Raw genomic sequence first — 11,512 nt, 5'->3', positions numbered from 1 at the left:
AACAGTGTATCTGTGTATAAGACAGAGAGAGAGAGAGAGAGAGAGAGAAAGGGAGAGAGAAAGAGAGAGAGGACGAGGGATGGCTTGCAAGAGGTAAAAAGGCAGCCTGTCATCCTCTAAATTAGTACTATTCATTCACACAAAGAAGTACTTGCAGACGAGAGATGGACAGAGTAGCGAAGCGATAAAAGACAAGGCGTTAAAGATCTGTCTGTGACGCAAAAGCCCCACAGGCAGAGGGCGATTAGAAAGGGAATGAGGGGGAATGGCATCGGCCTTGTTATTCTAAAATGTGCAGTGCAGTAAGGAAATCAATGCTTGTCCTCCCCACCGGCCCGCCGTGTCAGACCCGTAGGAAATTCGCGCCAGTATTTCCCCCAGAACTGTTTTCTTGGCAGGGTGGAAAGGTCCCCGGAACAGCATTTAGACCGCGTCACGCTGAAAGTCTCCATTGAAAACAATACCAATGAACTTCTCTGCACCGTCATTTAGACCATGTCGCACTAAAACTCTCCGCAGGAACCAATCCCGGAGAAATTCTCTGCGACACCATTTAGACCATGTCACACTAAAGAACTCTCGATTGCAACGGCACTAATGGACTTCTGTGGAACCGCATTTAGACCTTGTCGCACTAAAAATGGAGGATGGAATTATTTTACCTAAGGTGCCAGGTCCTTTAGGAAGGGCAGCCATACCCGCTTATTCAAAGGTAGGGAGAGCACTAGTCTGTGGAAACTGCACCTTCCAGTGTTGGAGACTTCCGCAGGTCGAACATGTCAGTTCTCCACACCCAAAAAAATCTAATTTCTCATACATTTGAGAAGCATTACTGTCTTCTTTTTCCCCTCTTCTCTCCTCTTCTCTTCTCTTCCACCCTATCCTCCTCTATCCTATCCTATCCTATCCCAGGGCCGTGTTCGCGCCTCAGAACACTGTATATAAAGTGAACAGCAGGGGCCCCGGTGGCGCCAGCCCCTCTGTATCGCCCGGGCATCGCTACAGCGTGGCATCTTCCGTAGCGAGCAGAAGGGGAGATTACTCTGTGCTCACATCAAAGGAGGTCTGTCTAACTTGGGCCTGGCGTTGTGCTGGTAGAGCGAGTCCTCGGAGCAGCCTCGCCGTTCTTATCTCTCCCCCACAGACTCTTTCTGCTTTTCTGCTGCAACACAACTGGCTGCCGGTAATACTGACACATGCATGCATGGCTCTGCGCGCCCCCAAAAACGCACGATGCACGCACACACACTAGCGTATACTTGTATGCATGCAGACGCACCTCCCCTCACGCACACACACACACATACGCACACTCACTTCACATAAAGGCAGAGCTTCTTTTGCTGTGATATTAGTGGAATTTGTTCTGCTGAGTGCGTGTCTGTCTCCTCCAGTCTCTGTTGGTTTTTCTGGGAGCAGACCCTGGTTCAATGACTATTTAAAATGGATTTTAGCATTCTCCTTAGACGGAGGAGTGCAAAAAAAAAGAAAAACACTATACTTGAATAAGGCTTCAGATATTTGAACTACTCAAGGTGCACTCGTTTCCTATCAGCCAAAACACCACAAAATTGAACAAAGCACTACATGATACACACACTAACAACAACAGGCTCTAAACAGTAGCAAAGTTGGGGTTTTTTGGCTCATAATCATAGAGAAAGAATTATAAGGCAGCCATAGTTAGCCATAGTTCTTAATAGCACCATTGTTAAAATGGTTAAATAGAACCATAGCTATATTCTGCTTTATAACTATAGCTCAAATATGAAGCCTTCATTGTTTCTTACCAACTGACTGCTCAAATGATTCAAAACTCAAACTGTGTGCTTACTGGGAACAACAACACCTTTTACAGTCACATTTTCTTCTTGTTTTCATCAAGTGTCCACAGACAGGATTTCCAAAACATCCATATAACCCATTTCACATTGTAGAAACGATGTGATAAATCACAAGTGTGTGTGTGTGTGTGTGTGTGTGTGTGCGCGCGTGTGAGCGTGAGTGCATGGCTGTGTCCAAGAATGTAATCAACTCCTGTTTAGCCCAGACACGGTGATTGATTGACCTTGTCTTGAACAATGGAACCAACCGGATTGCTCCAAAAGTGTGAACCTTACCCATATCAAGCAGTCCAGCCTGGCTAAACACACTGCTACTATCAAATGAAAAACTGGCACATCCTATTTATCAGGAACTCCCTTGAATTTTTGTAAATGACTTGCTGGTCTGGAATAGTTGGAATAATTCTCATGTGCCCTTATGAAATGTATTCAGGGAGATAAAGGGCCAGCCAAGTTTTCAGGAAAATAAAGACGGAAAACACAAATATCAGAGTTACAGGGTTCCAACACAACAGCAGTGAAATGCTAAAATTAATTAATTGGATTCCAGTGAATAATTAACCCAGTTCTGCCTGGTGGAGCAGCAAACAGACTCACCAAATTTCCTTCCATTACCCTCAGCCACCAGACAAGACACACAGTGACACCTAGTGGTGAGATACTGCCATTACAGCCACAGGCATGACCTACAGTGGAATTCTTCGGTGTTTGTTATAATGTAATTAGCGCAGCAAGGCCTATCCGCATTGTTAATGTCCACCAGATTACAGATGACCGATCGCTCTACGTTGTCATCATGTGGTGAGAGGAAGCAACTGCAGCCAAGTTACAGCAACATCTGATCAGATGTATGAATGGGTTACACAATGTCCATAGTATTATCTTTCTCTCTCTCTATACTACTGTCACCGCTATCCCATATCACACACACACACACACACACATGCAAGCACACACACACGCACACACACACACACACATGCACACACACACACACACACACACACACACACACACACACACACACACACAGTATACCTTTTGATCAGGATTAAAATCACACTCTGTATTGAGAAAAACAGGGTATATATATCTTAGGCTTCATAGAAATGAAAAAAAACAAACCTATTTTTGTTTTCAATCAAGCAATTTCCCCAAGTTAAACTGAACCACTGGAACATTCATTCACAAATACCAAGACCAGCCTTCTGCCACCAAATAAACTTTGTCCTTGGCTTCATTTCAACAACTCTGTTCTGTTTTCATTCCAAAAGTCGCTGCCTGGACTGAATGCAAACAGAAGAGAACAAACTTCACTTGAAGCCTGCTACATCTCAGCTAGTGTCTGAACCTCTGCCACCATGGACAAATCCATCTGGACATTATTACAGCTATTATCCCTGCTATCCATCCAGTTCACGCTGAGTGTGTACGGCGAGGGTTTAGCTCTGGGGCCCATTGAACTCGCTCCTATTCCCTGTAATGACAAAGCCGTGGAGAAGCTCTCTCGTCTGGCTGTCACCTACATCAACGAGGACCGGGCTGACGGCTACAAGTTTGCTCTCAACCGCATTGCGAACGTCCACCTGCACGCTCAGGTCAGTACACAGACAAATGGCTGGTAGGATAAGCTGCCTGGGGTTGTTGTGAGATACTGTCAGTGGGTGATTTGTTCATGTTTAACAAGGGAAGTGGGGTGGAAAGGTTATTTTCCCCGCTGTTTTTGCTAAAATCCCAAAACGTCCCTAAAAATATCAGACACTGTTAGACTAAACCAGCCATGGGCAAACTTTTTCAGTGGGACCCCCAAATAGATTAGACCACCAACCTTCATTTGATAAGATTTTGTCCTTTGTTGTTAGATATGACTGTAATAAAACTCAGAACTTTAGGAACCACTGGACTAAACCAAAGATATGGACAATGAAAGTTTGGCCACATTTCATTGTGACTGATCTTCATCAGCGTCCCCTATATTAAATCTAACATTAAAATGGGAATACATGCAATCATTTCTGCCATGAAGGGAGAAGCCAGCCCCCTTCACGCCCCATCAAAATGCCCCTCAGGAAATAGGTGACTGTTAAAGCCCAGGTCATTTCAGTTCAGGACCCCCAGGACAAACCTTGCACAACAGACTCTATAAACATCATGCTGTCAGCTGCCGAAGGCTGTGGTCGCCCATGTGCCCTTTCATAGTGATAACTCAGGACTTTAAGAGGCTCAATTCCACTTGTCATGAATGGAAAATGCTACCATTACACCTGCAGAAGCTGCTGACATTTGGTGGCAGTGCTACCACCCAAATCAATATTGTACAAACTATCTATGTTTTTTTGGGAATTATACAGAGCACGTCCTGAAAAGTTCCTCAATGATGTAACTAAATAGATGAAGGGACTTAATAGAAGATTGTATTGATGAATTTGAGTCTCACTGATTTGCACTGGTATTTCTATCATGCTGCCATTATTTCCATAATGAAAAATGCTTACTTTTGGAATCCATTGCAAGGACTCTTATTTTGTGACACACCAGATAGGATTCCTAAAATCTGGAACTGTCCCTTTTAGAGATCAGAGTCAGAGCCCACCAGCACTTTTTGTACCTATCTCCTCCCATCTCCTCCCCTTGGCATCTGAATGTGTTTGTGCGTGTGTGTGTGGGCACGCACACGTGTGTTTGTGTTATGTGTGTCAGGGCCCAGCGGGGAATGTGTATTACCTGGACCTGGATGTGCTGGAGACCAAGTGTCACATAGGCAGCCCCAAACCATGGAAACGCTGTGACATCAGACCATTCATGGAAACAGTAGGGGACACACACACACACACACACACATACACATACACACACACACATACATACACATACATGCACATTTATAATCAATGTCTACCTGTCACACACACATTCACACCATTATTCGTTGTCCAAAGTAATATTTAGAATATTTTATTAAATATTGCATACAAAGCTTTTGCCCATACCACATGCTGTATGCATATGAGCATACCAGATACCTTCATATTTAAAGTGCCACAATGCCCATTTTACAATTAAACACATTAAACTTAGTACTCTTCACAAAGCAGAAATGTAGCCAAATCTTTGTAGTAAATTGGCTGTTTGTCACAACCAGGTTCCTTTCACTTCACTAATGATTTTATTATTTCCAGCAAATCTCTGGCAACTGCAATACCACCATCCTCCACACAACAGAGGGCTACTCCTACCTGTACAGCTATGACTGCACTCTGGTCCCAGGTAACATCAACATGTCCACACATTAGTAGTTATATACAATGACACAGATTGACAGTTGTAGAGTGTAAACACCGCTGTACTCAAAAAGCTCTTTGTGTTAATATCATGCAAAGTGATACAATACGATATCAGATACTTGTGATACTGAATAGTACCATATTGTATTGACATATCGTAATGTATCTTGTAAATAATGTATCATCTCATATACAAGGCATATGAGGGCTCAAACTTCTATCTGGGCCACTACAGTACTATAGGGAGACAGTAGCCTGAATCCTACAGGACCGATCTTGTAACTGGAAAGTCACTGGTTCGAATCCCTCAACCAGCTGGAAAATCAGAGAATGGGGAATTAAACAAGAATCCCAAGCTTGATAACTACCTCCAGCTGTCATTTTCAGGCTGTTCCCTCCTGTTAATAGCAGCTGGCAGTCTTCAGGTTCTGACCACTATTGGTTTCTCCCTAGTCACAAACTCTACCTTTACCTGTATCATTTAGATCACTGACCATATTACACTAACCAGAGTCAACTTTGCTCGAGTGCCAAGTCAGTCTCAAGTATTGAGGCACAAATCTCAAGTCAAGTCTCAAGTCTATGTAGAACACCAAGTCAAGTCAGAACAAATCAAGAGTCCAGTATCAATTTAATATCAACACAATATCTAGGACTTTTCAATGCAATATGGTTTTAATAGGATAAAAACTTGGCGAGAACATCATGAGTTTGATTTCTATAATCAGTTTCAACTTCAATAAATTCAATCGTTCCATACAAATTCAGAAAACAGAATTTAAATTCAGTCGTCTGGTGGAACAAATCTCATCACTTTCAATCCAAGTCATTTACACAAACACAAAATCTTCTGTCAAGACTTAAAGTTAAAGTTAAAGTCAAGTCCCAAGCCACCAGAACCCAAGTCAAGTCAAGTCTCAATTATTCTCTTCATGCATCAAGTCAAGTGTCAAGCAATTAAAATTGTGACTCAAATTTGACTCGAGTCCAAGTCACATGACTTGCGTCCCCACCTCTGGCCGTCACTGCAATTTTAATGTCCAAGATTTTTTTAAATAAGCATAACCTGAATATAACCTGAATATCCTCCAAACTGTGGTGTTTCCCTGCAGACGACCCGGAGAAGCTGCAGCAGACCTGTCCCACTTGTCCCCTCCTGCTGCCCGTAGACAACCAGGTGGCCGTGAACGCTGCTCGCCTCACCCTGGCCTCCTATAAGAGACAGTCCACACTGGGGGCGGGGCTGGGGGTGAAGAAGATCACCAGAGCTGCCGCGCAGGTGCGATTAGATATAAGGTTATTAACTTAGAGAGGGGGGGGGGAACAAAGCTCCGGGGCTGATTTCATTACATTTTAATGTGTCGAATGCAATGTTTATTTGGAAATTACATTTTAGCAAAATCTCAAGGTATACATGAGCGCGCTGCAGAGCACACCTTTGTGCTTTGGCATAATAGATGAGCCTCATTGCCTATTGCGCTGCTCCACAATAACCATAATGAGCAGACGGTCTAGCAGGGGTGCAGACGATCACTAGCAGCACTTCAGACCTTACTGTCAGGGCCAGCCATTTGTTTGGGAACCAAATGAGAAATTTAATCTCTCGCCCGGGGGAACCAGGCTCATTACACTGCTACTCTTTACATGATGGTCCACCTGAGGTAACGCTCTTTTGGATGTCGACCCAGTTCTAAAAGCGAGATAATAGCCATTACATTACAGCAAAACACCATACCATCTCTCTGTCTGTGTCTGTGTGTGTGTGCATGTGTGTGTGTGTGTGTGTGTGCATCAGGTTGTGCCAGTGAAAGCCAGCTTTGTGGAGTACATAGTCCAAGAGTGTCCAGAGGGATTGACGGACAGAGGCACCTGCCAACGACTGACACTCGACTCTGACACAGAGGTATACAGCATGACTTAAGACAGTCAGCTCATTAAATATTAGATGTCACCATGACACATTCAAAATAGCACATTAGACATATGGAAAATGTTAATTTAGTGTGTGTTTTTATTATCTTACTTAAGGGAACATATATCATTCCAGTCATTTTTTGCCAGGTCTAGATTTTTATACATGAACATGTCACTTCTAAAAGGAAAGAAAAACAAGGGCAAAGTCTTTAATCAATGAAAACAAATTGATGACTCTGTGGACAATGTGACTCTACTATGAAACTATTATAAAACTAATCAATGTCGATCTGAAACCTAAATAAACATCAGTCACTGCCCTGTTTACTATCACTGAAGCAGTTCCTGGAAGTGCTGCTTGATGACATGACAGATTAATTTTTAGTTTTGAAACTGACACTACATTGGGTAATTATTTAAAAAGGCTGCTGTAATTTATCCTTCCTTTAGGAATCTTGACAGGCGATCTCCTCTCCTCTCCTCTCCTCTCCTCTCCTCTCCTCTCCTCTCCTCTCCTCTCCTCTCCTCTCCTCTCCTCTCGTCTCATCTCGTCTTGTTTCTCCTCTCTGCTCCTCTCCTCTCCTCTCCTCTCCTCCCCTCTCCTCTCCTCTCCTCTCCTCTCCTCTTGTCTCATCTCGTCTTGTTTCTCCTCTCCGCTCCTCCCCTCTCCTCTCCTCTCCTCTCCTCTCCTCTCCTCTCCTCCCCTCTCCTCTCCTCTCCTCTCCTCTCCTCTCCGCTCCTCTCCTCTCCTCTCCGCTCCTCCCCTCTCCTCTCCTCTCCTCTCCTCTCCTCTCGTCTCGTCTCGTTTCTCCTCTCCGCTCCTCTCCTCTCCTCCTCCTCTCCCCCTCCTCTCCTCCTCCTCTCCTCTCCTCTCCTTCTCCTCTCGTCCTCCTCTCCTCTCCTTCTCCTCTCCCCCCTCCTCTCCTCCTCCTCTCCTCTCCTCTCCTCCTCCTCTCCTCTCCTCTCCTTCTCCTCTCCCCCTCCTCTCCTCCTCCTCCTCTCCTCTCCTTTCCTCCTCCTCTCCTCTCCTTTCCTCCTCCTCTCCCCCTCCTCTCCTCTCCGCTGCTCTCCTTCTCCTCTCCTCCTCCTCTCCCCCTCCTCTCCTTCTCCTCTCCCCCCTCCTCTCCTCCTCCTCTCCTCTCCTCTCCTCCTCCTCTCCTCTCCTTCTCCTCTCCCCCCTCCTCTCCTCCTCCTCTCCTCTCCTCTCCCCCTCCTCTCCTCTCCTCTCCTTCTCCTTCTCCTCCTCCTCTCCTTCTCTCCTCTCCTCTCCTCTCCTCTATTAGTATCCCATTACTTTTGCTGCTGCAATGACCCACTTTCCTCCTGGCGATCCATAAAGTTTCCCATCTTATCTTCTCCTGTCAGACCGCAGGTTTCTGTGCGGGGTCTGTGCACGGAGACATGGACGTCCATCCTGATGTTCAGGTGTCCTGCGAGATGTTCAAACTACAGGTACGGGAAACAGAACAGAGTAGTTTGCCATGTTGTGTCCCCAACTGAATTACAGTAAATGACTGCAGAGAGGTGGTTTAATGACAAGGGAAAACAAAGGATGTATACCCCAAACTTTAAGGAATTGAGAGGGACATTAAAGTACTATATAAATAGTATAAATAGGTGTGTAAATGTTTTAGTTTGTGGAAGAACTTTTGCAAAAATATCATGTTAAGTGTCAGTCAAGTCGCACTGTGGGACTGCATTAGTGCAGTCCTGACCTTGATTTAATGAATATTTTGTTTTTTCTGTGTTTGGTTTCGGTTTTTTATTGAAGCAACCTTTTAAACACCATTTCACTTTATGAATTGATGCCACTGGCCATATAATTATTTTGTCACATCTTAGGTTGTGCGTTGTGTTTGTGTGTGTATGCGTGCCTGTGATTTCAAATTGCATAGTGCTGTGCTATATTGCATGCAGTACTATAATTATGTTGTCTTCTCCCTCCTCTCTAGAACTGTGTTGTGTAATGTAATATTTTATGACTGGCCCTCTGTTTGCATCCAGTGGAATGAGTTTGTAAAGAGTTTTATGGCGGATCGCAAACCAACTTATTTAGGTTCATAGCCCCACCTACTGTACCGGACTGTGTAGTATCATGATAACATATACCTTACATAACTGTTATATTATAGTTTAAAGTCTATTTAGTAACCCTGCATCCTGAAGAAAGCTAACTCATGCCCTAATAAGTTCCCACTGCTTATCACTTACATCCAGTATTCCTTCAAGATTCCACTCTCTTCGACTCTCTCTCTTACCACTCTTACCTTTCCATAGCAAATTCACTACATTGTAACAAGACGTGTTCTACATTTTCTTTACAGTTACATTCCTCACATTTATTTGACTTGTCCATAATAAACAAAGTGGAATTTACTCCTGTATGTCCAAATCTAAGACGTGTAAAAACCACCTCCTCTCTCCTGCACCTTCCTTTAAAAGTCTTCACATGAACAGATTTCTTCCCATATCTTTTGCCATGATTGCATCACTGTATGTCCAATTAATGATTTAGCCTCTCCTCTACCAAGTGGGATTTTGAGGCTCTTTTTGCCTTTTTTTTGTAAAGTACCATTTAGCTGTAATCTTGTCTTTCCCTCTTCAGAACGTTGACGTCCTCCGGCCGGTGCAGCCCCAGGGTCACGACCTCACCCCTGACCCCATGATCCCCACCTTCCCACCTCCGCTGCTCCCTGACCCAGGAAATGATCCTCAGCCTGTCCCGTCCGACCCCACGCTGCCCCCCGCTGCTCAACCGGAGCTCCCGGCTGCCTTCGACCCAACGCCCTTTGACCCCGCGCCCTTTGACCCTTCCGTCGTGCTCGACCCCTCTTTCCCCCTCAGTTCTTCATCCAGCGAGTCCGCTGAGGGCGCCGTCCTACAAAACCAGCGGCAACCGGCACCGTTTGGGCCTTTTGACTCGTCCTCCGAGGAGATAGGCGGCCCCGTGGCGCTGCGCCCGCCCTTCAACTTCCGCTACCAGAAGCACGAACGCAAGAAGAGGCAGGCCTTGCTGGAGGCCGGACCCGCTCACAACCCCATCTTCCTGTCTGATTTCCCCAGTGGCTCCTCCCCTTTCCGCTCCTGTCCCGGCCCTTCCCGCTACACCACTGTTTAACTGGTGCTGCTCAGTGGCCCACTGTTCACATTTGATTTATCCAATGAGGAGGGCGGGCAGGTGAACTGCTCCGCTCCCTCACATCGTCCCTGGAAGGTAGACCTTTAATAATTTGACCCTCAAATTACCACCCTGCCACTACTATAATATAGCGCTCCCACTGTAGCTGTAATGCTTAAACCTGGGCAAAATATGTATTTGAAAATGGCTTCAAATGTTTGAACAACTTGAGGAGAGCTTGGTTTGAATTCCCCATCAACTACCTGAACATTTAAATTTTGCCAAACCTAGAACTCCCCATGTTTTCTTTCCAGACATTTGACACTTATTCAACTACTTGTTTTGCTCATGGCTGCTACTATGATTGCTTACTGCAACCTGTTAAGTGATATGAAGCAATAAAGTTTTTATTTGTGAGCCAAACATTTAGGTGCAGTGTTCTCTTACATTATTTATGCACTAACGTGAGTGTGTTTGATCATTTCTCTCTCTCACCCTCCCTCTCTCTCTCTCTCTCTCTATCTCTCTCTCTCTCATTCCAAATCACAGACATTTTTAGTTAAGTTATATTTTTCAGTTTCACAACACATAGGGCTATGAGCAAGAAACAGGCCTTAGCAGGAACAAATAGTGCCTGACATGAACATGGTTTAAATTTGGTTCAGTTACCTCTGGGCGATGGAGTGCATGTGCACAGGCTGCATGTACACTCCCTGAAATCTGTGTGTGAGAGGTGTTTGATAAGCTGCACACAACCAGAATGAACGAGCCCCCGGGCCTGGATGGCATACCTCAACAGATTCTCAGAGATGGCCTCTTTGCTCAGCCAAGCCATCTGTGAATGCTCTGATCAGTGCTGGGACAGATCCAGGAGGTGATGCAACTGTGTTTAGCAAATGACCACAGAGGCTAGTGGCTTCACAAACCCGGTCATTACTTCTATTAGCACTGAAAATAGTCTTTTAGAATGGAGGACCTGGATGAATATGTTTGTTGGTTACCCTTTCAAGTGGTTAGTAGAGCTGACTTATCAGACAGTAAAAATATAGGCCCATCAGCCCTATAGAAAAATGACTTATCCTCTAATATTCCTATGGGTAGGACTTACACTGCGTATGTTGTACTCAGTAGTTTATAATAATATTATAGTAGTTATTTTGGTGATGGTGTTAATTTCAAGGTCTTGATCGGGCCTTCTAGCTGTTTCCATGAGTTGGCAGATCACTCTGTATGAGCCCGGGTGTGACTAATATGTGGGTAATGCACGTCCAGGCCTATAGAGGGCAGATTTATTTTAGAAATCAAACGGCCACAGGGCAACTTTATATTGTAATGGCAGGAGGAGTATGGGA

General features: G+C 44.8%; 1 protein-coding gene across 1 annotated transcript; it reads left to right on the top strand.

Annotated features, from left to right (window-relative positions):
* Positions 1-3,205: 3,205 nt before the first annotated feature.
* On the top strand, positions 3,206-10,477 carry LOC139925837 (alpha-2-HS-glycoprotein). Its single transcript, XM_071917329.2, has 7 exons — positions 3,206-3,442; positions 4,545-4,655; positions 5,024-5,111; positions 6,241-6,407; positions 6,924-7,031; positions 8,408-8,494; positions 9,648-10,477. Exons 1-7 carry the CDS (start codon positions 3,206-3,208, stop codon positions 10,158-10,160), a joined length of 1,311 nt encoding a protein of 436 aa, XP_071773430.1. The 3' UTR covers positions 10,161-10,477.
* Positions 10,478-11,512: the final 1,035 nt, after the last annotated feature.

This window comes from Centroberyx gerrardi, chromosome 9 (genome assembly GCF_048128805.1).
Source record: "Centroberyx gerrardi isolate f3 chromosome 9, fCenGer3.hap1.cur.20231027, whole genome shotgun sequence".
NCBI lineage: Eukaryota > Metazoa > Chordata > Actinopteri > Beryciformes > Berycidae > Centroberyx > Centroberyx gerrardi.
The sequence above is the reverse complement of the archived record's forward strand: the minus strand, read 5'-3'. Positions and strand labels throughout refer to the sequence as shown.

Coding starts and splice junctions, on each gene's coding strand:
- LOC139925837 (XM_071917329.2), top strand. CDS start 3,206: ATGGACAAATCCATCTGGACATTATTACAGCTATTATCCCTGCTATCC. Junction 6,408..6,923: donor TCACCAGAGCTGCCGCGCAG/GTGCGATTAGAT, acceptor TGTGTGCATCAG/GTTGTGCCAGTGAAAGCCAG. Junction 8,495..9,647: donor GCGAGATGTTCAAACTACAG/GTACGGGAAACA, acceptor TTCCCTCTTCAG/AACGTTGACGTCCTCCGGCC.